The 27,109-nt window shown below is 42.3% G+C and overlaps 1 protein-coding gene across 7 annotated transcripts in view; it reads right to left on the bottom strand.

Annotated features, from left to right (window-relative positions):
* Window positions 1–27,109, bottom strand: part of TIAM2 (TIAM Rac1 associated GEF 2) — a 488,869-nt gene that overhangs the window by 240,353 nt on the left and 221,407 nt on the right. For 6 of the 7 annotated variants that reach the window (XM_056567049.1, XM_056567046.1, XM_056567048.1 and 3 more), the window contains 3 exons: window positions 7,473–7,553; window positions 2,721–3,906; window positions 1,996–2,428 (listed from right to left, as the gene is read on the bottom strand). In XM_056567049.1, coding sequence (XP_056423024.1) covers window positions 1,996–2,428; window positions 2,721–3,906; window positions 7,473–7,480 — 1,627 coding nt within the window. In that variant the 5' untranslated portion in view covers window positions 7,481–7,553. Of the gene's footprint in view, window positions 1–725; window positions 745–1,995; window positions 2,429–2,720; window positions 3,907–7,472; window positions 7,554–27,109 lie in introns of those variants that run through there. The other variant, XM_056567052.1, reaches the window with a different exon arrangement.

Raw genomic sequence — 27,109 nt, 5'->3', positions numbered from 1 at the left:
CAATCTCTTCAAGGACAATGTACGTCCGTTTTACCAGACTTAATAAATTAATGATTTATTATGAAAGAGAAATATTCACAGTACATGTAAAAATAGATATTAACAAGACAAAGTTTCACCACACAGAAAATAAAATAAAAGGGAAAAAACATAGAGTCCTTACTTACAAAAGTTAGAGTTCTATCCCATGGGGTCTGGTAGGAAATGGCGTCTTGCATCCAAAATTAGATCTCGTCCCCCATGCAAGGGCCCCTAGTCCCCCCAGGTCTGCAGTTTTATATCCTGCTATGGACAAGAGACACCTCTATGTTCAGCCCCTGGGCAGGACAAGGAGGAGAGGTAGATGTTGCCACTCCCTTATAATACCTTTATGCCCAAAGAATAGGAAATGTCTTCTATCTTCTATCATGGGCCAGGCACACACATAATTTGGGTTCTCCATCAAATCCTCTTTCTATGGGTACCTGACATGACCCCCTTATTGTGTATGATTTACCCAGTGCATACAGTTCGGGTAGGGAACAATACACAAGGGTCATGTGAGGACTCATTTTAAAGGTAATATGATGGAGAATCCAACCATATATAATAGGGCCAGGGATGCACTTCCCTAACCCCCATATTTAATATTGAAAAATATAGGATTTTCCAATTGGGTCAATTTCATACATCTCTTTCATCTATTGACACCCAGGCTGGTGCCTTGCTGGCTAAAATGGTGTTACCTTTCCTGTCATACAGCAGCTGTGTTAATGAACCCCCTGCTGGGATTAGTCACACCTATACCCAGGCTGGATAGACATGTAGGCTCCATGGTGCCCTGATCAAAAGAGAATTAATTATTGTTGAAATGCTAAACTCACAGGTAAGGGTAATTGAATTTACAAGATGTACATAAAAATGGACATTTTACAGGACATATATCACAAATGACAACAATCACCCCGCAACATGGATATATTTTGTCATGGTATATGACACCTAGCATGACAAAAAAAATTATAGGGGCTAGCTAACCCAAATAGTACAAGGCCACATCAAACATATGGCCATGTGGTTTAGTTTGGTTTGTTATCAGTGTGCACTGAAAAGCTAGCTGATATAAAAATGTTTACAGATGATTTCAGCCTGATGTCTAGTATCACCTAAAGCACAGCAAATATTTGAGAGCTTGACAAAGCTTGTTGGAGGCTTGAGGCTAGCATGTTATTGACACTATTCATAATACTCCTTGCTCTGCCATGAAAAATCTTTAGTGAAATTGATATTTTAACACCACACCCTGCAAATATTATGAACAGCTACCGGGTTTCACTAAAATATGTGAAAAATTCTATATTAATTGGGGATCATATCCTGGCCAATAATGTTAGCATTACTGTTTCTTATGGAGACACTGTCAACTCTTTCTATATGCAGTAATATGTAACATAAAGGCATAATGTAACATTTATAAGGCACATGTTAGAAAGAGAGTAACTATATTAAATTAACACAGTTTGTTTTAATTTATTATTGTATTAATTTATTAATGTATGCTCAGTGGGTGTTTTGTGTGAGGTGATTTTTTTTAGGTATTTACTATTTTGACACACATTGGTTAGTAAATTCCTGTGAATAGTTTTTTTTTTTTTGTATTTTAGGTTTTTACTATTTTGACACACATTGGTTAGTAAATCCCTGTCAAGCTGCAAAATGCAGAGTAATCTTTGCCAGAAATTAGTCTTTTTCATTTGTATATTCATTGGGAATACATACATCCCTCTAACTAAACTCCTTTTTTGGGAATTAAACCTCTGAAAATGTTGATGAAACAGTGAATATTAATAGTAAATTGCATATGCCTGTCATGTGTTAAACTCTGGTGCATTAGGGGACAAAAATAAGGCGCATGGGGAAAAGTAAATTCCCTGCAGTATATTTCACAAACATGGTAATCATAACTAATAAAGAGAGGAATACCACATATTTTCTCAATATTTCTGTGTAGAGTACCTTTAAGTGTCACCCAGTATTGCTTCCATTTTCTGCGGTTCACAAGCTCCAGTTTCTTTTCCTTTTGAAGGGTAATAAGGGGTTTGAAGAACAACCACCCGGCCTTGCGGACAACTCCTTGTTCTTTCTCAAACAGTAGGTCAAGTTGTTCCAGTGAACTGAGAGAGTCATTACTCGAGTCTGTACCTGTTGATGTAGCCGTTTCCTCCACATTGGTTTTCTCTAATTCCAGCTCCCTCATAAAATTTTCATAGATGTTTTGCCTTATGGCATCACTGCCAATAAGGCTAGTATGTTCATTTCTAGGCTGCGCAAGAGGTCCAGATCCCCCAGACCACAAAATGCTAGATAGGTGTGGAGGAGAGCTTGTTTCTGCTGTAAAGCCATCAATTCCACTGTCAAAACATTCACTTGCATCCTTACATTTTGGTTCCTGGTGAGAAAATAGATATGCAAAAATATAGCAACAAACTATTAACACACCTACAAATCAGTCAACCAGTCACCATAGATGTGAATGGTAGCTTTGCTAAAAGAGGAACTAAGTGACGTGTATTTAGCACACTGGTATTGCTCTTGCTACTGTTGTTACTTCTTTGCTACATATATTAATTTTCTACAAGTCAAGTCAATATCATTGCAGTATACAAGCTTTAGAAACTTAATCAACTGCACAAAAATACTTTATTCATTTCAAATAAACTTTTAGGCAATATTAAACTTACCTGCAGCTTTCTTTTTTTCCTTGAAAGACTACCAGTCCAGTCACTAATGCGTCTCATTCGACTTTTTAGTGTGTCTTTTTTAGATGCATCCTCTGTTAAAGGCTTTGATTTTCTGCAAGGTAAGGTGTATGAAGAATAATGTGCAGGTCCCCTATGTTCTACTCTTGATGTAACATCAATATCTGAGGCAAATGAAACCCTGTTACTTAAAGTATGATGGCCACCTATATATTCATCTGAAAGCCGACCGGGGGTTAATCCACCCTGTAAATCTGAGTCGTATAGTTCACGTAGTGAAGAAAGAGAAGATCTCTGGTTGTAAAGTATACCACTCTCATTTGGGATAAGCCCTCCATGAACACTAGTGTCTAAGGAACTCCTGGTCAGATATGAACCATCCAAGTCATTAATGTCTCTAGTGTTTCCCCATGGGCAATCATACCAAGAAGAGTCAGAACTTAGTGAACTTCCTTTGCTTGATCTTAGTCCAGAGTCACTTGCTGACAAGCCCTGGCTTGCAGAATACTCCATACCAGAATTCCTCCGAGGGTCATGGTGGGTCATCTCCTTCATTTCCATAGCAGGAGAGTACCTGAGTAGCTGAACTGGTCCATCAGATTCCTCAGAAGGTAAACCATTACCTCTGTTATGGAATTCAACTCTGAGGCAACCGTCCAATTTTCCAAGTGTTTTTATCAAGACCTTTGGGCTTTTCCTTTCTTCAGCTTGCAGTGCTGCAGACATGCTATCGTGAATATCATAGCAACTTAAAATATGTCCATTACATCCCCTGTGGTCAACTGAGGGGTCAACACCAACATAATGATACCCATTGTCCGGTAAATATGTGTTGTTATTTGCCTGGCAACATTCACCAGCCAGATTAGGTCTTTGCTTGTAATGGGTACAAACTTTAGAGCCTTTTAGCACAACATCACCATGTCTTGAGGAATATGGTAGATTACCCTTACATTGTGAGAGACAAGTTCTTGCTAGGGAGCGGGATTTGTAGCTAGCGCTGCTGCCTGTGCGCCCCCATCCAGGAGAAGGCCAGTCTTTTTCTTCATCTACGTTAATGCTATGAATTTTTAAAGAGCAGTTCTTTTGTTTGCAATCTGACAACGGACTTCCTCCTGGACTCCGTGTCCCCTGAAGACTGTACTGACTTTCGGAGTTCCCCATTTCTCTGTAAAATAAAAGGCAGTTGCATTGCATGATGCAATAGGAAACAGCTGTTCACCTTTAATGTTGAAGTGGGCTCTATATAGTTGGGCTCATGAAAGATTTATTTTATATGTCTATATCAGCTTTTCAACAGGTCATGTCAATAATGTGTATCACAGCTAAAACCATACTAGGCTGGTTTTCCACTATAGTATAATGAACTAAACCACACAGGTTCAACAACTAATATGGCCACAAATGTTATGGGCTCAGATGTGCAAAAATCAAGAATAAACACATATAAGCAAAATTGCTCTCCATCTGTTGGTATCGTAGAAGACCTGGACCAGGGGCGTTGCTAGGGGTGTGCTAATGGGGCTGAGGCTCAGGGTCAGACACCAATAGCCCCATGTCTGACTCAGTGATTACGTGGCTGCAAGTGCCAAAGGAAGAAGGGGGAACCGAGCATGTGCTTACAAGCTGTAAACAAACACTGTTAACAGTGCTTTCTTACAGCTTGTAAGCAGCGCCACCTTCAGGAAGTCTAAGAGTTCTGGGGCAGACAAGTACCACGCGTGAGGAACATTCCTGCATCGGAAGCTCAGAGGGAATGCAGAAGACCAGAGCTCCGGAAGGATGGAGAGGATCTATGGGAGAGTAATGTGACAGGTGAGTATTTATATGGATTTTTTTCACATGAGAACCTACATTGTATGGGGGCGCAGAGGAAAGAGTTGAGCATCCTACACTATTGGAGGGCACAGAGGGGGAGAGCCTAGGCTATACAGGGTCAAAGTGGGGAGAGGGAGTAGCCTGCACTGTATGTGGGCCCAGAGGGAAGAAGGATGCAGCCTGTATTATAGGAAGGCACAAAGAAAGAGGGGCGCAACCTGCACTATAGGGGGCACAGAAGTGAAGGGGGAGCCTTCACTGTATGGGGCACTAAGGGGAGGAAGGGAGAGTCTGCATTGTATTAGTGCACAGAGAGAGGGGAGCCTGTACTTGGATTTTATTCAGCAACATTATGGTTGTATTATCCAGTCACTATGTGGTGGTAATGGTAGAGGTCAGGTGTGCGTTATTATTTGTCCCATGTTTACTGGTAATATTGGTCTTGCTATTTGTCCCATGTTTACTGGTAATATTGGTCTTGCTATACTAGGTTTGGTCAGTAACAGTATGATGGTAATATGTAAGATGAGAAAATTCTCTCCCTTTATACTAGTATTGGTAATATTGGTCTCAGCACCTCCTTAAAGGGGTACTCCGGCCCTAGACATCTTATCCCTTATCCAAAGGATAGGGGATAAAATGTCTGATCGTGGGAGTCCTGCCACTGGGGACCCCCACAATCTCCCTGCTGCACCCACTTGTCTTCAGCCTCACGGAGCGAAGATCGCTCTGTGTCTGATGACTCACAATCCAGGGGCTAGAGTATCGTGATGTCACGCCCCGCCCCCTCAATGCAAATGTGATGGCCGCCACGCCCCCTCCCATAGGCTTGCATTAAGGGGGTGGGGCTAGACAACACAATGGGGTGGAGTCGTGGTATCAAGATTCTCCGGCCCCTGTATCGTAAGTCATCAGACACGGAGCGATCTTTGCTCCGTGAGGCTGATGACAAGTGGGTGCAGCAGGGAGATCACGGGAGCAGGGAATCACCCCTCTTTTCCCAACTTTTCAAATTTTTTAAATAATGTAACAAAAATTAAAATAATACATGTGGTATTGCTGAAATTGTAGTTGTTCGAAATATTAAAATATATGCACGGTCAATGGCGTATTATTTGGTAATGGTATGTTTCTTTTAAAGGTACTATGACATGCATAGAAATTCATCATAGCTATGTTAATGTTACATATATATTCTTACTTTTCTTTAAAATAAGAGATTATTTTTTTTAAACTATCTGTGATTTCTCAATATGTACAGGCTAGGTTGTGTGAGGGTGATAGGAGTATGGTTGCAGCAATCACATTTCTATCATTCACAGGCAGTGTGTAAATGCTGAGATCTGAGGAGTGATAAGAGTGTTACTGCTGCAACCAGTATGGTTGTCCGCTGGTATTAGTGAGAATATTAAAGGAAAAGGCAGGGTATGCTCTGGTGTGGCTGGCGATGTGGTTAGGGGCACGGCTAGGACTATGGGCTAGCCCAGAGTATTTTGTAGAATAAGCAATGCCCCTGGCCTGGATTTCTGTTGCTGTATTTTTCTTTATGCATTGTCAACTTTTACACAAGTTACAGTCTAGGCTATATGAGTCAGGTATTGCTACTTTACCAGTCATATATTTTATTGTTGCGTAGAAAAGGATGTTTCCTTGTTTTAGGGTTACATTATTGTTTTTGCAACCTAGCTTATCAAATAGTCTCAAGTTATCCTATTGTGGCAGTAATACTATGGAAAGGATAAGCAGGCCTATGCTGTCAGCAGATGCTTTTAATTGTATAAACCTTTTAGACAAATTAGCTGTCTCTCTATCAATGCACACATTCAGCAAAACCTACTTAATCTTGTACTGTTGAAAGGCTTGAGAAGCCACCATAATGAAAAAGAGGTGTTTGTGACGTAATACGTCCCTGCTTTATATAGCACTCAAGAAATGTGTACAAGCAGGAAACAATAATAGTCAAAAATAGCATTTTATTGAAATAAAATAAAATATTCTCTTTTATTAAGACTCTCATTTAAAGAAGAAATGTAGGCCGACCTTTGGGGAGTCCACACTAATATAACTTTTATATATAGCATTTACCTAAAGTAATAGTTATTATTGGAATCAATTCTTCCCAAACTGGACAGCTGTGGGATGCTTCATTTCAATCAAGTTTCCATCGCTCTTCTATGGACAGACTGGTATAAAGCTTTTCCATAGAATATGATTATTTTTGCAATTATACACTATGTACATGACGCACCTCTTTATTAATACTTAAAGGGGTATTCCAGGAAAAAACTTTTTTCTTATATATCAACTTGCTCCAGAAAGTTAAACAGATTTGTAAATTACTTCTATTAAAAAATCTTAATCCTTCCAATAATTATGAGCTGCTGAAGTTGAGTTGTTCTTTTCTGTCTGGCAACAGTGCTCTCTGCTGACATTTCTGCTTGTCTTTGGAACTGCACAGAGTAGAAGAGGTTTGCTATGGGGATTTGCTTCTACTCTGGACAGTTCAAGAGACAGGTGTCATCAGAGAGCACTTAGACAGAAAAGAACAACTCAACTTCAGCAGCTCATAAGCACTGAAAGATTTTTTACTAAAAGTAATTTACAAATCTGTTTAACTTTCTTGAGCCAGTTGATATAGATAAAAAAAAGTTTTTTCCTTGATAACCCCTTTAACTAGATCTGCTATTTTGTTGTCTAGGAAAGCTTGTTGGGTGTCCCTCTGGATGATTAAATGTCTGTTGTAAGGTCTATAGGTAAATATATGTTTTCTTATTTTAAATTTCTTGCCGATGTTCTATACGCTTTAGGACTGTGTATTTCGAGACTGTCACTGAGATACATTGGTGTATATTTAATACAAATCAAAGAGTCTACTGTGACAGTGATCAAATATTTTGCTGCTATGACATTACATACCGTTTCATCTGAAGCTATATTGAAACACAATTCACAGTTGAAAAGGGTCCCATCATTCGTTTATTGAATATGTAAAGTATCCTAAAAAAAAAGTTAACATTGGTCAGTATTTTTTGCAATAATTTACATACATGCTATTATATTGTCAGTACAAAATATGAAATACAACTATTTATCTTTATAGGAACTTTTGATAAATAAGATAGGCTCATAGATAAACAAAAGAGGGAGTTTCCTTGGAACACAACAATTTTGACTACAACACTATAGAGTTACCTTAGAATATCAACTATAACAAATCACTCCCCAGAGAATTGTGCCAAATGCTAACCAGAGAGACAGACAGGGATGAATAGAAACTATACACACACATGGTACGAAGATGGCCCAGATTTATCGATCTGCCTTAAACCAAAACTGTCTTATTTTGCCCATTACAACCAACGTTTGGCTTTTGTACCTATATGAGTACTGTATAATAAAAGCTGAGCAGTGATTGGTTAGTATGGGCAAACCAGAAAGTTTTGGCATTAGGCAGATTAATAAATCTGGGTCTGTGTGTAAAGTTGCTCCATTCTTCATTTAAGATGCAAGGGACACATAGCTGAAGAGGAAACCATTTTTTTCTAATCAACTGGTGCCAGAAAGTTAAACAGATTTGTAAATTACTTCTATTTAAAAATCCTAATCCTTCCAGTACTTATCAGCTGCTGTATGCTCCACAGGATGTTGTATAGTTATTTTCTGTCTGACCAAAGTGCTCTCTGCTGACACCTCTGTCCATGTCAGGAACTGTCCAGAGCAGGAAAGGTTTGCTATGGAGATTTGTTCCTGCTCTGGACAGTTCCTGACATGGACAGAGGTGTCAGCAGAGATCACTGTGGTCAGACAGAAAAGAACTATATAACTTCCTCTGGCGCATACAGCAGCCAATAAGTACTGGAACAATTAAGATTTTTAAATAGAAGTAATTTACAAAACCGTTTAACTTTTTGATACCAGTTGATTAAAAAAATTGTTTTCCACCGGAGTACCGATTAAAAAAAAATTATGACATGACCTATATAACAAATCTTTTCTTGCTAAAAAAACTTTTTGACAGTGTTGTACAGCAAACTTTTTGTCAGGGTTGCACGGCATTTGTGTCAATACAATCAGAATATGTGAAATAATGTCACTGTGAGTTTTCCATTCATGATCCCTTCTGACTGATAAATGTCAAGAAGACATTTGAACTAATCCATTTAGTAAGCTCATAGTTGACTAAATTCAGTTCTTATCTTGACTCCTAGCTCCAAAAATATAGCAAGGACATGTAATCTAATCTAGAAACTTTCAGTGCTACCCAGGTCATAAAGGAAATACATATCCTGTTTATAAGAAAGCAAGGAAGTCAGCAGTAATACAGATCTTACAATATTCTATGCTTCAGTTAACAAACTACTATACAGCATAATAAGACAATAGACACAGAAAACACTTACAGCTTGCAATGGATTTCGAACATAAACCAGGCATATTTGAAATCTATTGCAAGGTATAAGTACATACGGAGTGTTTTATGTTATGCTTGGTTTCCCTGTTGAATAAAGTGTAACTGTCATTTCAGCTAACTTTTTAGGATACAAAGTTGTGAGTACATGAGGAGCATTACTACTTTTGTACATTATCTTTAATATGACATGTTTTAACCAGTTTTCCTCTCTGAAGGCTCAAGCTCCAATTTTCAGTAGTTCCTTACCTAGTGCGTGTGAAGTAGCTGTTATAATGGCTCATATACACTGCAGACACACAGTAGACAGAATCCTATTTCCTGTTACGCCGAGCGCTCCGGGTCCCCGCTCCTCCCCGGAGCGCTCGCTTCACTCTCCCCGCGGCAGCGCTCCGGTCACGTCCTCTGACCCGGGGCGCTGCGATTCCGCTGCCAGCCGGGATGCGATTCGCGATGCGGGTAGCGCCCGCTCGCGATGCGCACCCCGGCTCCCCTACCTGACTCGCTCTCCGTCCGTTCTGTCCCGGCGCGCGCGGCCCCGCTCCCTAGGGCGCGCGCGCGCCGGGTCTCTGCGATTTAAAGGGCCACTGCGCCGCTGATTGGCGCAGTGGTTCCAATCAGTGTGTTCACCTGTGCACTTCCCTATATCACCTCACTTCCCCTGCACTCCCTTGCCGGATCTTGTTGCCTTAGTGCCAGTGAAAGCGTTCCTTGTGTGTTCCTTGCCTGTGTTTCCAGACCTTCTGCCGTTGCCCCTGACTACGATCCTTGCTGCCTGCCCCGACCTTCTGCTACGTCCGACCTTGCTTTTGCCTACTCCCTTGTACCGCGCCTATCTTCAGCAGCCAGAGAGGTGAGCCGTTGCTAGTGGATACGACCTGGTCACTACCGCCGCAGCAAGACCATCCCGCTTTGCGGCGGGCTCTGGTGAAAACCAGTAGTGGCTTAGAACCGGTCCACTAGCACGGTCCACGCCAATCCCTCTCTGGCACAGAGGATCCACTACCTGCCAGCCGGCATCGTGACAGTAGATCCGGCCATGGATCCCGCTGAAGTTCCTCTGCCAGTTGTCGCTGACCTCACCACGGTGGTCGCCCAGCAGTCACAACAGATAGCGCAACAAGGCCAACAGCTGTCTCAACTGACCGTTATGCTACAACAGTTACTACCACAGCTTCAGCAGTCATCTCCTCCGCCAGCTCCTGCACCTCCTCCGCAGCGAGTGGCCGCTCCTGGGATACGCTTATCCTTGCCGGATAAATTTGATGGGGACTCTAAGTTTTGCCGTGGCTTTCTTTCCCAATGTTCCCTGCATCTGGAGATGATGTCGGACCTGTTTCCCACCGAAAGGTCTAAGGTGGCTTTCGTAGTCAGCCTTCTGTCCGGAAAAGCCCTGTCATGGGCCACACCGCTCTGGGACCGCAATGACCCCGTCACTGCCTCTGTACACTCCTTCTTCTCGGAAATCCGAAGTGTCTTTGAGGAACCTGCCCGAGCCTCTTCTGCTGAGACTGCCCTGTTGAACCTGGTCCAGGGTAATTCTTCCGTTGGCGAGTATGCCGTACAATTCCGTACTCTTGCTTCAGAATTGTCCTGGAATAATGAGGCCCTCTGCGCGACCTTCAAAAAAGGCCTATCCAGCAACATTAAAGATGTTCTGGCCGCACGAGAAATTCCTGCTAATCTACATGAACTTATTCACCTAGCCACTCGCATTGACATGCGTTTTTCCGAAAGGCGTCAGGAACTCCGCCAAGATATGGACTCTGTTCGCACGAGGCGTTTCTTCTCCTCGGCTCCTCTCTCCTCTGGTCCCCTGCAATCTGTTCCTGTGCCTCCCGCCGTGGAGGCTATGCAGGTCGACCGGTCTCGCCTGACACCTCAAGAGAGGACACGACGCCGTATGGAGAACCTCTGCCTGTACTGTGCTAGTACCGAACACTTCCTGAGAGATTGTCCTATCCGTCCTCCCCGCCTGGAAAGACGTACGCTGACTCCGCACAAAGATGAGACAGTCCTGGATGTCTACTCTGCTTCTCCACGTCTTACTGTGCCTGTGCGGATGTCTGCCTCTGCCTTCTCCTTCTCTACAGTGGCCTTCTTGGACTCTGGATCTGCAGGAAATTTTATTTTGGCCTCTCTCGTCAACAGGTTCAACATCCCGGTGACCAGTCTCGCCAGACCCCTCTACATCAATTGTGTAAATAATGAAAGATTGGACTGTACCATACGTTTCCGCACGGAGCCCCTTCTTATGAGCATCGGATCTCATCATGAGAGGATTGAACTTTTGGTCCTCCCCAATTGCACCTCGGAAATTCTCCTTGGACTTCCCTGGCTTCAACTTCATTCCCCTACCCTGGATTGGTCCACTGGGGAGATCAAGAGTTGGGGGTCCTCTTGTTCCAAGAACTGTCTAAAACCGGTTCCCAGTAACCCTTGCCGTAACTCTGTGGTTCCTCCAGTAACCGGTCTCCCTAAGGCCTATATGGACTTCGCGGATGTTTTCTGCAAAAAACAAGCTGAGACTCTACCTCCTCACAGGCCTTATGATTGCCCTATCGACCTCCTCCCGGGCACTACTCCACCCCGGGGCAGAATTTATCCTCTCTCTGCCCCAGAGACTCTTGCCATGTCCGAATATGTCCAGGAGAATCTAAAAAAGGGCTTTATCCGTAAATCCTCCTCTCCTGCCGGAGCCGGATTTTTCTTTGTGTCCAAAAAAGATGGCTCCCTACGTCCATGCATTGACTACCGCGGTCTTAATAAAATCACGGTTAAGAACCGCTACCCCTTACCCCTCATCTCTGAACTCTTTGATCGCCTCCAAGGTGCCCACATCTTCACTAAATTGGACTTAAGAGGCGCCTATAACCTCATCCGCATCAGAGAGGGGGACGAGTGGAAAACGGCATTTAACACCAGAGATGGACACTTTGAGTATCTGGTCATGCCCTTTGGACTGTGCAACGCCCCTGCCGTCTTCCAAGACTTTGTCAATGAAATTTTTCGTGATCTGTTATACTCCTGTGTTGTTGTATATCTGGACGATATCCTAATTTTTTCTGCCAATCTAGAAGAACACCGCCAGCATGTCCGTATGGTTCTTCAGAGACTTCGTGACAACCAACTCTATGCCAAAATTGAGAAATGTCTGTTTGAATGCCAATCTCTTCCTTTTCTAGGATATTTGGTCTCTGGCCAGGGACTACAGATGGATCCAGACAAACTCTCTGCTGTCTTAGATTGGCCACGCCCCTCCGGACTCCGTGCTATCCAACGCTTTTTGGGGTTCGCCAATTATTACAGGCAATTTATTCCACATTTTTCTACCATTGTGGCTCCTATCGTGGCTTTAACCAAAAAAAATGCTGATCCCAAGTCCTGGCCCCCTCAAGCAGAAGACGCCTTTAAACGACTCAAGTCTGCCTTTTCTTCGGCTCCCGTCCTCTCCAGACCTGACCCTTCCAAACCCTTCCTATTGGAGGTTGATGCCTCCTCAGTGGGAGCTGGAGCTGTTCTTCTACAAAAAAATTCTTCCGGGCATGCTGTCACTTGTGGTTTTTTCTCTAGGACCTTCTCTCCAGCGGAGAGGAACTACTCCATCGGGGATCGAGAGCTTCTAGCCATTAAATTAGCACTTGAGGAATGGAGGCATCTGCTGGAGGGATCAAGTTCTCCTGTTATTATCTACACCGACCACAAGAACCTCTCCTACCTCCAGTCTGCCCAACGGCTGAATCCTCGCCAGGCCCGGTGGTCTCTGTTCTTTGCCCGATTTAATTTTGAGATTCACTTTCGTCCTGCCGATAAGAACATTAGGGCCGATGCTCTCTCTCGTTCCTCGGATGCCTCAGAAGTTGAACTCTCTCCGCAACACATTATTTGCGACATTTTGTTTCCTCCCGCCAGGATGACTGGGCAGATCTCCTCCCATGGGCCGAATTCTCGTATAACTTCAGGGTCTCTGAGTCTTCCTCCAAATCCCCATTTTTCGTGGTGTACGGCCGTCACCCTCTTCCCCCCCTCCCTACTCCCTTGCCCTCTGGTCTGCCCGCTGTGGATGAAATTTCTCGTGACCTTTCCATCATATGGAGAGAGACCCAAAATTCTCTCTTACAGGCTTCATCACGCATGAAGAAGTTCGCGGATAAGAAAAGAAGAGCTCCCCCCGTTTTTTCCCCTGGAGACAAGGTATGGCTCTCCGCTAAATATGTCCGCTTCCGTGTCCCTAGCTACAAGTTGGGACCACGCTATCTTGGTCCTTTCAAAATTTTGTGTCAAATTAATCCTGTCTCTTATAAACTTCTTCTTCCTCCCTCTCTTCGTATCCCTAATGCCTTTCACGTCTCTCTTCTCAAACCACTCATCCTCAACCGTTTTTCTCCCAAATCTGTTCCTCCCACTCCTGTTTCCGGCTCCTCGGACATCTTCTCGGTCAAAGAAATTTTAGCTGCCAAAAAGGTCAGAGGGAAAAATTTTTTTTTAGTGGACTGGGAGGGTTGTGGTCCTGAAGAGAGATCCTGGGAACCTGAGGACAACATCCTAGACAAAAGTCTGCTCCTCAGGTTCTCAGGCTCTAAGAAGAGGGGGAGACCCAAGGGGGGGGGTACTGTTACGCCGAGCGCTCCGGGTCCCCGCTCCTCCCCGGAGCGCTCGCTTCACTCTCCCCGCGGCAGCGCTCCGGTCACGTCCTCTGACCCGGGGCGCTGCGATTCCGCTGCCAGCCGGGATGCGATTCGCGATGCGGGTAGCGCCCGCTCGCGATGCGCACCCCGGCTCCCCTACCTGACTCGCTCTCCGTCCGTTCTGTCCCGGCGCGCGTGGCCCCGCTCCCTAGGGCGCGCGCGCGCCGGGTCTCTGCGATTTAAAGGGCCACTGCGCCGCTGATTGGCGCAGTGGTTCCAATCAGTGTGTTCACCTGTGCACTTCCCTATATCACCTCACTTCCCCTGCACTCCCTTGCCGGATCTTGTTGCCTTAGTGCCAGTGAAAGCGTTCCTTGTGTGTTCCTTGCCTGTGTTTCCAGACCTTCTGCCGTTGCCCCTGACTACGATCCTTGCTGCCTGCCCCGACCTTCTGCTACGTCCGACCTTGCTTTTGCCTACTCCCTTGTACCGCGCCTATCTTCAGCAGCCAGAGAGGTGAGCCGTTGCTAGTGGATACGACCTGGTCACTACCGCCGCAGCAAGACCATCCCGCTTTGCGGCGGGCTCTGGTGAAAACCAGTAGTGGCTTAGAACCGGTCCACTAGCACGGTCCACGCCAATCCCTCTCTGGCACAGAGGATCCACTACCTGCCAGCCGGCATCGTGACATTTCCCTTTGTCTCTGTAAACCCTAAGAAGCAGTTGTGGCATTGAGGACATTATTGGGCAATACTGAGCAGTCTAATCTAATAATAAACCACAGGAGTGAGATCTAATACTTAAAGAGTACCTCTCATGATCTTGTTAAATTTTATAATCCTCCCAGTTCACTGCCACTATCATGATAAACCACCCCCCGTCTTTATTTTTATAATTTTTTAGTTTTCTATCTTGCTATTGCTCTGTATCCTCTGCTCAGTCTCAATCAGATTTACAGACTGGAAAGGGGCGTTACCCAGCAAGCGTGACATCATATGAAGCCATATAGGGGAGCACTTCCTCCCTCACTTTGCGTCATAGTTACATAGTTAGTACGGTTAAAAAAAGACATACGTCCTTCAAGTTCAACCAGGGAATTCACACAACCCAAAGCAGTTCAGTGTGTGAGGTGAGCTCTGAATGGATAAGGCTGCACACACCCCTCAGCATTTCCTTATTTTGGACTTCTGCCAGGCCAGCAGGAGTCCAAAGTTTGTGCAAAAGATGGGGGAAAATGTGCTCTGGACAAGTAGGGAGACACGTAGTGGCAGCTCTTTTTAAACACAAATAAAACATAGAAAACGTAATTTTTTTTAAACAAAGTACAGTAGAAATTTTTTATTTACCATAAGGCGTGCCATAGCAAAAATGTGTTCTCATGTACTCTCTCCCTTTGCCAATTCCCCGCCCCTCTTCATAGACAACTATGTACAGCATGTAACCTAATTTCTTACTGAGCTGTTTTTGTGATTGATCAGTTAAGGATGTACAAGGAAGAAAGATAGGTAATTCACCAAAAAGATCACCGCAGTGATCCACTAGTTCCCTAATTTCCCATATATTAAAACATATAACTTTATTGATTTGTAGTAGTTTACACCCAAAATAAGGATTAAAAACTCAGGGTGTCTCTCTTCCCGTATGTGCTATTGTTCCATGAGTACTGCTGTAGCTCAATTAATTATAGTTCTGTATGCACCTGCAGTGTGCCATACAGATAGGGAAGAACACCGCTGTATTTAAAATCAGTTTACAGCCCCCCTCAACATGTTTCGCCGTTGGACACGGCTTTGTCAAGGGTTATAGCCCTATAACCTCTTGACAAAGCCGTGTCCAACGGCGAAACATGTCGAGGGGGGCTGTAAACTGATTTTAAATACAGCGGTGTTCTTCCCTATCTGTATGGCACACTACAGGTGCATACAGAACTATAATTAATTGAGCTACAGCAGTACTCATGGAACAATAGCACATACGGGAAGAGAGACACCCTGAGTTTTTAATCCTTATTTTGTGTGTGAATTACTACAAATCAATAAAGTTATATGTTTTAATATATGGGAAATTAGGGAACTAGTGGATCACTGCGGTGATCTTTTTGGTGAATTACTTGGATTAACCCTCCATATATTGGTCTCTTATGGATCGGAAGGAAGATAGGAGCGCGATAACAGGAGAAATTGGCATTTTTCTCTGATAGGATATATTGCAGAGTTTCTTGCCCTAGTTTGTACTAGGGATCGACCGTTATCGATTTTTTAGGGCCGTTACCGATAATCTGCGGAGGTTAAGGCCGATAACCGATAACTTATACCGATATTCTGGTATAAGTTATCGTCTATTTATCCTTTGCATTATCGGATTATCGGCAAGGTAATAGCCGATACCAATAACGTCCAAAATCGTGAATATCGGCCGATAATATCGGCCAAACCGATAATCGGTCGATCCCTAGTTTGTACTATTTAAAAAGTACCTGTCATCAAATAAACTTTTCTAAACTAACTTGCGCTATGTTCCATAACTACTCCTAACACTCTTCCCACCCTTAAAAAGCTCTGTATCATACCTTTATTCTTGCTCACAGTGCAATCTCCCAGCAGAAGAAAGTGGGTCCCCCAGCAGGCATGACATCACTGAAGCCTGCTGGGGGACCACTTCAGCCCTCACATGGTTGCAGTACTGTGATGAATAGAAGACCTCAAGCTCTGTGCAGCTTTCAGTGAGGCTCTATGCAACTTATAATAAGGCTCTTTGCAGCTTTCAATCAGGCTTTGTGCAGCTGTCAATCAAGCTCAGTGCAGAGAAACACTTCCTGAGTTTGGTCTCCTGCCAGGCTGGGAGGAGACCAAACTCACTGAATTAATTGTGACAGGGAACAGAACAGAGCAACTTAGTGGCCATTTTTTCTATTACATTTTAAACATATTTATGTTGATCATTTTAAAAGCAAATGAATGGGAAAGTGTCTGCTAATTACACAAGGAACATTATATTAAAAGTTTTATTTGGTGACTGGTTCTCTCTAAGGCCTTATTTACATTTGTGTGTTTTGGCATTGCATTTTATCAGTAAGGAGTTTGTGCGGAACATGAAGCCAATGCCATTTTTTAAAGGAAATCTGTCACTAGTGTCACCTGCACCAACCTGTTGGTACAGACATTTAGTGCAGGTGACAATGATGACAACGGTACTTACCTTGTCCCGTTCCGTGCAGGGGATCTCCGGTAATCTTCTCCGTTAGCTTCAGCTCCTAACTTATATGTATTACATACATGTTCTTGCTAGCACTTCTTAGTTTTTTACCCCTTAACGACCAAGGACGTATATTTACGTCCGTGGCCGTCTCCTGTAATTTGAAGCACGCTCAGAAGCTGAGCGTGCTTCGTATCTGCTTGGTTCCAGTTGCTATCAGCAATCAGGACCCGCAGCTAATACCAGACATCGCCAATTGGGCTGATGTCCGGTATTAACCCTTTAGATGCCGCAATCAACGTTGATCTTAGCATCTAAACCAGGAGAAATCACTGCCCGTTAGCTCAGTGGAGCTGTTCGTGAAATAGCGGAATCCCAAACAGCTGAGAGGACAGCGGGAGGTGCCTTACCTCGCTGCACGCGGTCTGATCAACGCTTGATTGTTCCAAACCTGAGATCCAGCACAGATTACACTGATCAATGCTATGCTATAGCATAGCATTTAACAGGGTATGCAATCAAAGGACTGCAAGTAATAGTCCCCTATGGGGCCTAAAAAAAAAAAGTGTAAAAATAGTTGTTTTTTTTTTAGTGTGATTTAACCCCTTCCTAACAAAGTTTGAATAAAAATAAATATGTAAACGAAAAAAAAAATGTGGTATCGCCGCGTGTGTAAATATATACTATATATTATACTATACTATATAATATACTATATAATATATTATAAAAATATAATATTATTTAAATATAAAACTCAAAGTCCAAAAATGCATATTTTTTGTCACTTTGTATTGCATTTAGTCAAATAAAGAAAAACCTATATAAATTGGATATCATTGTAACCGTAAGGACCTACAGAATAAATACATGGTGTCACTTTTACCGAAAAGCACATTGCGTAGAATCGGAAGCCCCCAACATTTACAAAATATTGTTTTTTCCCCACAAATATCTTTTTCCTGGGTTCGCCATAAATTTTGTGGTGAAATCATTTATGTCATTACAAAGTACAATTGGTGGCGCAATAGGTGCAAAATTTTCAGCGTTATGATTTTTCGAAGGTGATGAAGAAAAAACTGAAGTGCTAAAACGGAAAAACCAGTGGTCCTTAAGGGGTTAATATACAATGAAATGCAGGAGCACCATGTTCCTCCATAAAAGTTTTGCTTTCAATGCAAGGACAGAATGTGGTATGTTATGAGCCACCTTGAAGAAATGTACTGATGCCAATATGGTACACAATATGGTTCTGTATAGCACACCATATTGTGCACTCAAATTCACATGTAAGTGTGAATGAGGCTTATGTCTTTTGTTGTCACTCTTGAAGTGAGTTAATAAATGAGGGATGCTTAACAAAGATCATTAACATTTGGTATCTGTGTTGTCATCTGTATCTGCAAATATTTTAAAATATTTTATTAAATTCTGGTTTTCATCATAAAGTATGTAAAAATGATGTGTGACAATGCCTAATGGAAATCAATAACGTGCCAAAAAAGCTGTCACTTAGCTTTTCACAGACGCTTAAAGGGGTTTTCCATGGATTTAGCTTTATCTATGAACTGTCTTGTTGTGCATGAGTATGACAATAATAAGAATAAAGGGGGGATTTGCCATTTGTTCAGTTTCTTGTGCTATGCCTATGTTTCTAAAGCTATTAATACACTGATTTTTTCCAGTGTGTAATTTATCATTAGTTGGATGCCTTGTCTATTTTATGGCATGTGCAACGATTATACATAAACCATATAATACACCAGTGGTACTTAACTGGCAGTCAGCTCTCCCCATATTCATTGTATAGGTGTCTTTAGGACACTGATACAAATGGATAGTAGAGCACAGCCAGAGCACTCTGTTTCCTGCCCAGCATTTCTTCTGTGATGCAGGCGACGCACTTAGTGCTCCGTGTATCATTCTCTTGCTAGGCCTGACTAGAAGAGGCCAGAACAGAAAATCAGTGCGGGACCAAGGACGGGAAACCTTTCAGGTGAAAAGTTGTATTCCCCAACTGGTAGCTCTCCATTTGTGGCAGAACTAAAGCTTTATAAATTACTTCTGTCTGTGCATGATAGTTGTAGTTTGCAACAGCAGGAGAGTCACTGGGAAATAAATGAAGTATGCAGTACATATGAGGGCATAGTGACAAAGTTCAAGTGGAGGCGCAATAGCACAATTCATGGACGATCATAGTGGCACATTTCATGGACGGCCATAGAAGCAGAGTTCATGGGGGAGACTTAGCGGCACAGTTTATGGGGGCATAGTGGCACAGTTTATGGGGGCATAGTAGCACAGTTCATGGGGGTATAGTAGCAAAGTTTATTGAGGGGTACAGACACCTCAATCATTGTTTAAGGGACACAGAGGTACAATTATTCGGTACAGAAAACAGTGTTTGGCAATATTATATTTGGGGGCAGTAATATACCAGGGGCTCAGTGTGTGGCAGGAATATACCAGGGTCACAGTGTAGCAGTATTATATTCAGAGGCATAGTTTGTGGCAGTGATATATACAGGGGAACAGTGTGTGGCAATATTATATTCAGGGGTACAGTGTGTGTGTTAGTAATATATTTAGGAGTACAGTGTGCGGCAGTATTATATTCAGAGACAAAAGTATGTGGCAGTATTAAGGTCATATAGGGAACAGTAGATTTAGATCTGCCACACTCGTGGGACTTATTATTATGGTAATAATAATGTTCTACAACAGCCAGCGCATTTTTCGTTCATGGCACTGCGGCCGCTAGGTAAACCAGGCCTTAGCGCTCAGCTCTGACCTTCACATGATGGCAGACCTGGATAAGCAGACTCTTATGATAAATTGTTGAATACCCCTGTAATACACCTTCTCTTGATTTTAGCTTCAAAATAAACCACCCTGTGTGGTATCAGAATGTGATAAATGGCATCAGAAAATCACATTTCATAAATTCAGCACATAATACAGAACCTCTCAAAAGCAAAAGTCAGCATAATCACGTAGTCACATAGGGGGAAAATTGTCCAGCAGAAAAGTTGCTGAGTTGCCCATAGAAACCAATCAGATCACTTCTTTCATTTTTCAGAGGCCTTTTCAAAAATGAAAGAAGAGATCTGATTGGTTTCTATGGGCAACTCAGCAACTTTTCCCCTGGACAGGTTTTGATAAATCTCCCCCATAATCTTTAAAAAGGCACACATTTTTGTGCAGTTTGTGGGCTGCTCTAATTTTTGCAACTATTCAAAGCAATATACACAATGTATATCAATGATAATTTTGCATATTCTGCGGAAAATTTATCTAACAATGCTGCATTGCTAGTGTCAACCTATGGGGGTCTCTTGCAGGACTGAATGTAAGAAAGTAACATGCCAACAAAACCCTCCAATATTCAAATTAAGTGGGATTCTAACTGATGATAAAAACTTTCCTATTTTTCTGTATTAATTAATTTAGTGCATGGAACATCCTTTTCAAAAGCCAGCTGTACACATTTTCCAAAAATAGGTACAAACAGAACTTTCCCTGCCGATAAACAACCTCTGGGACTGAACAGCACACTTATACTGAGGAATCAAAAAAGGATGACACATTTTCTTACTGTTCTGCTGGAGACGACTCATTCCAGACTTCACCTTACCTTCTTTGTATTTATTTTAGGCTGGAATAATTATCTGCATTTCTTTGCATGTTTCTAATGACTGTCAAGCTTTCCTATTAAAACTAAGAATGCACATTAGGACAGTAAATTTATTGTTCAAATTCTTAATTTCCATCATTTTTAACAATAGCTAATTTACTGTTGTGATAACAACCTCCATTGAGCTTCATATTCTCACCTAAGGCTACAACAAAAATAGCTAGCAGAAAAGGTGAAATATATCAATGCTGAATTATTATTTTTTTTTTAAATAACTGTTTATTTTCAGTTTTTCAAGATTTTTACAGGAATGGAAAAAATAGGAAATCAATGCTGAATTATTAGGTGTGCAATAAATGGATTCAAATGGTATACACTGAATATGGGGGTATACTGTAGCAAGAGGTAAGTAAAATGACAGTAGCCTCTGTCAAATCTAAACCTCATAGATCGGCTGTTGATTAGTTTAGTCTGGACAAAAGATGGATACAGTCCTAGGAGACCTCATGCTGTTCTCTTGGACTTTTTTCAGGCAACCAGAACACTTTTGAAGCAGAACAGATTTGGCCAGACTAAACTTATCAATGGCAACTTTGTTAGGGCTAACTCATCTGATGGTTAGTCTGTATCAGTAGTTGCTACAAAGGTGAAATGCATTCAAAGGTGTAACATGAAGCTATTGGGCCTCATAAAAAATAACTGTCACTGGATCTCACAAGCATGTGACACTTGTAATACTGTGTACACATGTAGCAGAAAGGCCTCCCCCCCCCCCTTTCTGAATATCTGGGTTCAGCTGAACCCACCTGAACAAGTGCTGCTCTATGTAGTGCATCTCCGTTCTGGATTCATCACAGAGACAAAAATGTCAGTGCCCAGTTTAAAGAGAATGAGAAAGTGGAGAGAAGCTACACATTAGCTATGGAAAGATACTTAACCCCTTAAGGACTCAGGGTTTTTCCGTTTTTGCACTTTCGTTTTTTCCTCCTTACCTTTTAAAAATCATAACCCTTTCAATTTTCCACCTAAAAATCCATATTATGGCTTATTGTTTGCGTCGCCAATTCTACTTTGCAGTGACATTAGTCATTTTACCCAAAAATGCACGGCGAAACGGAAAAAAAAATCATTGTGCGACAAAATCGATTAAAAAAAACGCCATTTTGTAACTTTTGGGGGCTTCCGTTTCTACGCAGTGCATATTTCGGTAAATATTACACCTTATTATTCTGTAGGTCCATACGGTTAAAATGATACCCTACTTATATAGGTTTGATTTTGTCGCACTTTTGGAAAAAATCATAACTACATGCAGGAAAATTTATACGTTTAAAATGTCATTTTCTGACCCCTATAACTTTTTTATTTTTCCATGTACAGGGCGGTATGAGGACTCATTTTTTGCGCCGTGATCTGAAGTTTTTATCGGTATGATTTTTGCTTTGATCTGAGTTTTTGATCACTTTTTATTCATTTTTTTAATGGTATAAAAAGTGACCAAAATACGCTTTTTTGGACTTTGGAATTTTTTGCGCGTACGCCATTGACCGTGCGGTTTAATTAATGATATATTTTTATAGTTCGGACATTTACGCACGCGGCGATACCACATATGTTTATTTTTATTTACACTGTTTTATTTTTTTTATGGGAAAAGGGGGGTGATTCAAACTTTTATTAGGGAAGGGGTTAAATGACCTTTATTAACACTTTTTTTTTTACATTTTTTTTGCAGTGTTATAGGTCCCATAGGGACCTATAACACTGCACACACTGATCTCCTATGCTGATCACTGGCGTGTATTAACACGCCTGTGATCAGCATTATCGGCGCTTGACTGCTCCTGTCTGGATCTCAGGCACGGAGCAGTCATTCGTCGATCGGACACCGAGGAGGCAGATAAGGGCCCTCCCGGTGTCCGGTCAGCTGTTCAGGACGCCGCGATTTCACCGCGGCGTTCCCGAACAGCCCGACTGAGCAGCCGGGTCACTTTCAGTTTCACTTTAGAAGCGGCGGTCAGCTTTGACCGCCGCTTCTAAAGGGTTAATACCGCACATCGCCGCGATCGGCGATGTGTGGTATTAGCCGCAGGTCCCGGCCGTTGATGAGCGCTGGGACCGACGCGATATGATGCAGGATCGCGGCGCGATCCCGCTTCATATCGCGGGAGCCGGCGCAGGACGTAAATATACGTCCTGCGTCGTTAAGGGGTTAAAGGGGTACTCCCGTGGAAAACTTTTTTTTTTTTTTTAAATCAACTGGTGCCAGAAAGTTAAACAGATTTGTAAATCACTTTGATTAAAAAATCTAAATCCTTCCAGTACTTTTTAGGGGCTGTGTACTAAAGAGAAATCCAAAAAAGAAATGCATTTCCTCTGATGTCATGACCACAGTGCTCTCTGGTGGCCTCTGCTGTCCATTTTAGGAACTGTCCAGAGCAGCATATGTTTGCTATGGGGATTTTCTCCTGCTCTGGACAGTTCCTAAAATGGACAGCAGAGGTCAGCAGAGAGCACTGTGGTCATGACATCAGAGGAAATGCATTTCTTTTTTGGATTTCTCTTTAGTATACAGCCCCTAAAAAGTACTGGAAGGATTAAGATTTTTTGATAGAAGTGATTTTCAAATCTGTTTAACTTTCTGGCACCTGTTGATTTAAAAAAAAAAAAAAAAAAAAGAAGTTTTCCACGGGAGTACCCCTTTAACCTGTTAAGGACCCAGGGCGTACCTGTACGTTCTATAACGGGGGCTACGGCGTGGCCTCGCGTCATAGCGGGTCGGGCCCGGCATCTAACAACGGCCGGGACCCGTGGCTAATAGCGCGCGGCATTGATCGCGGTGCCGCACGCTATTAAACCTTTAGACACGGCGTTCAATAAAACCTTTAGGCGATCAATAAAGATCATTTAACCCCTCCCCTAATAAAAGTTTGAATCACCCCCCTTTTCCCATATAAAAAAACTGTGTAAATAAAAATAAACATATGTGGTATCGCCGTGTGCGGAAATGTCCGAATTATAAAAATATATCGTTAATTAAACCGCACGGTCAATGGCGTACGCGCAAAAAAATTCCAAAGTCCAAAATAGTGCATTTTTGGTCACTTTTTATATCATGAAAAAAAGAAAAAAAAAGCGATCAATAAGTCCTATCAATACAAATGGTACCGCTAAAAACTTCAGATCACGGCGCAAAAAATGAGCCCTCATACCCCTGTCACGATCACACCCTATTGGTCCAGCCAAGACATTAGAGAGATTGTGATGGTGCAAGGGTTAAAGCCACCGGACCTCTGGGTATCCACTACTAGTACCAGCAAGTCACCAAATTAACACATAAATATGTTTCCACCAGAGCTACCTTCAGAAAGGTGAGCTCATATATTTAGAGATCAAAGACCAGAGCTGATTAATTAAACATTTAATCTGATAAAAGGTATTACAGTGCTCTATATATATATATATATATATATATATATATATATATACAGGGATGTGGAATTTCTATCGCCCGACGCCCGGGACTAGCAGTTTTGGGCGCGGGCAGGTGAATTTGTCCGGCCTTTAGCCCGGCTTCGGGCAAGCAGGGCCGGACCTGACAAGTGCGGCGGATCTGCAGTCTGTATGGAGCGGGCTGCCGACTCCTGCCCGCTCCATACTCTGCAGCCTGTGTCCTCCGCAGCAGAGCAGGGGAGATGAGAAGCTGTGTATGTGTCTTCTCTCCCCTGCTCTGCAGACGTGCGGGGGGAGATGAGGGGGCATGGCTTATTTCTCCCCGTGCAGACCTGCGTCCTCTGCCTTCACTCCCCCAGCTGTAGCTTCGGAGAGCTGAGGGGAGGAGCGCACGTCTGCACGGGGAGATGCTTGCGGCGCTCTGCAGTATGTATGGAGCGGGCTCCGGATTCCTGCCCGCTCCATACTCTGCAGCCCCCGGCTGTTCTCAGTAGCCGGGGGCCGCCGCTAATAGCCAGCATGCGGTGCTCTGCAGTGTGTATGGAGTGGGCTCCGGATTCCTGCCCGCTCCATACTCTGCAGCCCCCGGCTGTTCTCAGTAGCCGGGGGCCGCCGCTAATAGCCAGCATGCGGCGATCGCCGCGGCTGGCTATTAACCCTTTAGATCGCCGCTGTCAAAGCTGACAGCGGCGTCTAAAGGGACATGTGAATGCTCCCTGGTGGGCTAGTGGGGTGGATCGCCCCCCCGCAGCGCGATCGCAGAGGGGCGATCCACTATAGAGGTAGCCGGAGGACTTACCTCTGCTTCCTCCTGTCCCGGCTCTGTCATTGCTAGAGCCTGGCTGGACCAGGCTCTATCAATGGATCACAGAGCACACAGATTAATAGAGTTCAATAGAACTCTATTCATCTGTATGAGGAATCTAAGGATTCCTCCTATAAGTCTAATAAAGTGTAAAAAAATAAATAAATAAAATAAAAAAGTTTTAATAAAAGTTTGAAAGACACACATTAACCTAGTGGTCTTCAAACTGTGGCCCTCCAGATGTTGCAAAACTACAATTCCCAGCATGCCAGGACAGCCGTTGGCTGTCCGGGCATGCTGGGAATTGTAGTTTTGCAACATCTGGAGGGCCACAGTTTGAAGACCGCTGCATTAACCCCTTCCATGTTAAAAGTTCATATCACCCCCTTTCCTATATAAAAACATGCAAACATAATAAAAATAAACATATTTGGTATCGCTTTGTGCGTAATTGTACAACCTATTAAAATATAACATTATGTATCTTGTACGGTAAATGTAAAAAAATACCAAACCACAGATTTGCAATTTTTATAATATCCCAGAAAAAAAAGTTAAAAAGCGATTAAAAAGTCAGATCAATACCAAGATGGTACCGATACAAAAAACAGATTATGGCGCAAAAAATTAGCCCTCATATAGCCTCGTATGTGGAAAAAAAATAAAGCTACAGGGGTTAAAAAATGGCAATACATTTTTTTTTAAAAAGTCCAGAATTAGTAAAACATGATGTAAACGATACAAATCTGGTATTGCTGTAATCAGGCGCCTAAAGTATAAAACTAACATGTTACCTCAACCACAAGGTAAATGGCGTAGAAGAGAAAACCACCAAATCTGCAAAATTATCTTTTACTATTTCAATTTCACTTCTCTTAATATATATATATATATATATATATTTTTGGTTCGGAGAATATGTTATTGAAAAATTAAAAGGTATCATTATAGTAGGTAGTTATGGCTATTATAGGGCTAGGAGGAAAAAACGAGAGTGCAAAAGCGAAAATTGGCCGGGACAAGTGGATCGTCATGAGGGACAAGTAGATTTTGCTCCATTTTAGTCCCGTGGACAAGTAATTTTTTAATAAAATTTCCACACCCCTGTATATATATATATATATATATACAGAAACAAATGACATACAGGTATAAAAATATATAAAAGCGTTTTGCAAGGCAAGTTCAGAAAACAAAAGATTAAGTTCTTACAGCATGATGATATAGCAGTCCTTGTCAGTGAGAGTCCAGCTCTTGTCATCCTTTTGGCACAGCCTTGAATAACAGTTGAGTCCAGCATTTTAAGTCTTATCTGCTTCTTTGGAGGGAAACTCCATTCCCCCCCTCCCCTCTGATCCCGCCAGGTGGGGTATCTCTCTTCCTGACCCCTTATCTGTTTGATTATATGATGGGACCAGAGTGCATGACTTCAAAGGAGAAGCCAAACAGCCAGACCCCCAATAAAATGCAATACACAAGCCCACAGTCTGAATGACCTCTCACCCCCAGGTCTTAGTTTATACACAGATACACAGATACAATAAAAACACATGTATGTTTCCATAATCAGGCCTTAGGCCTGACACCGCCCCATATGCGGAAAAATAAAAAAGTTATAGGGGTCAGAAGATTACAATTTTAAACTTATAAATTTTCCTGCATGTAGTTTAGATTTTTTCCAGAAGTACGACAAAATCAAACCTACATAAGTAGGGTATCATTTTAACCGTATGGACCTACAGAATAAAGAGAAGGTGTCATTTTTACCTAAAAATGTACTGTGTAGAAACGGAAGCCCCCAAAAGTTACAAAATGGCATTTTTTTTCAATTTTGTCTCACAATGATTTTTTTTCCGTTTCGCCGTAGATTTTTGGGTAAAATGACTGATGTCATTACAAAGTAGAATTGGTGGCGCAAAAAATAAGCCATCATATGGATTTTTTGGTGAAAAAATTTAAAGAGTTATGATTTTTTAAAGGTAAGGAGGAAAAAACGAAAATGCAAAAACTGAAAGGGGTTATAACTAGATACAGGTGACATCTAATTTACAATCGTTTACAATATATCTTAAAATCTTTACCATTCAAAAGGAAACTCTGAAAGAGTCTTAAGCTATCACTTTACAATGTGCTTGACATCTGCCTTCTGGTTGTTATTAAAAACTGGGTGGTTATGTGCCAGATGGGGAATGGCAGGAAGTTGGTATGGGTGAGTGCAAAAGCAATAGGCATGGAAATAACACTTCAGCCTATATTTAGTGGATATGTGCTGCTCCATTACACACCTTTGTTTCAGAAACACACCTTGAAGAATCTTTGGATCATTCAAATGAAATACACAACGGACCATTAAAGGGGTTATCCAGGAAAAAAACTTTTTTTTTATATATATATATATATATATCAACTGGCTCTAGAAAGTTAAACAGA

Source organism: Hyla sarda, chromosome 3 (genome assembly GCF_029499605.1).
Source record: "Hyla sarda isolate aHylSar1 chromosome 3, aHylSar1.hap1, whole genome shotgun sequence".
Classification (NCBI taxonomy): Eukaryota; Metazoa; Chordata; class Amphibia; order Anura; family Hylidae; genus Hyla; species Hyla sarda.
The sequence above is the reverse complement of the archived record's forward strand: the minus strand, read 5'-3'. Positions and strand labels throughout refer to the sequence as shown.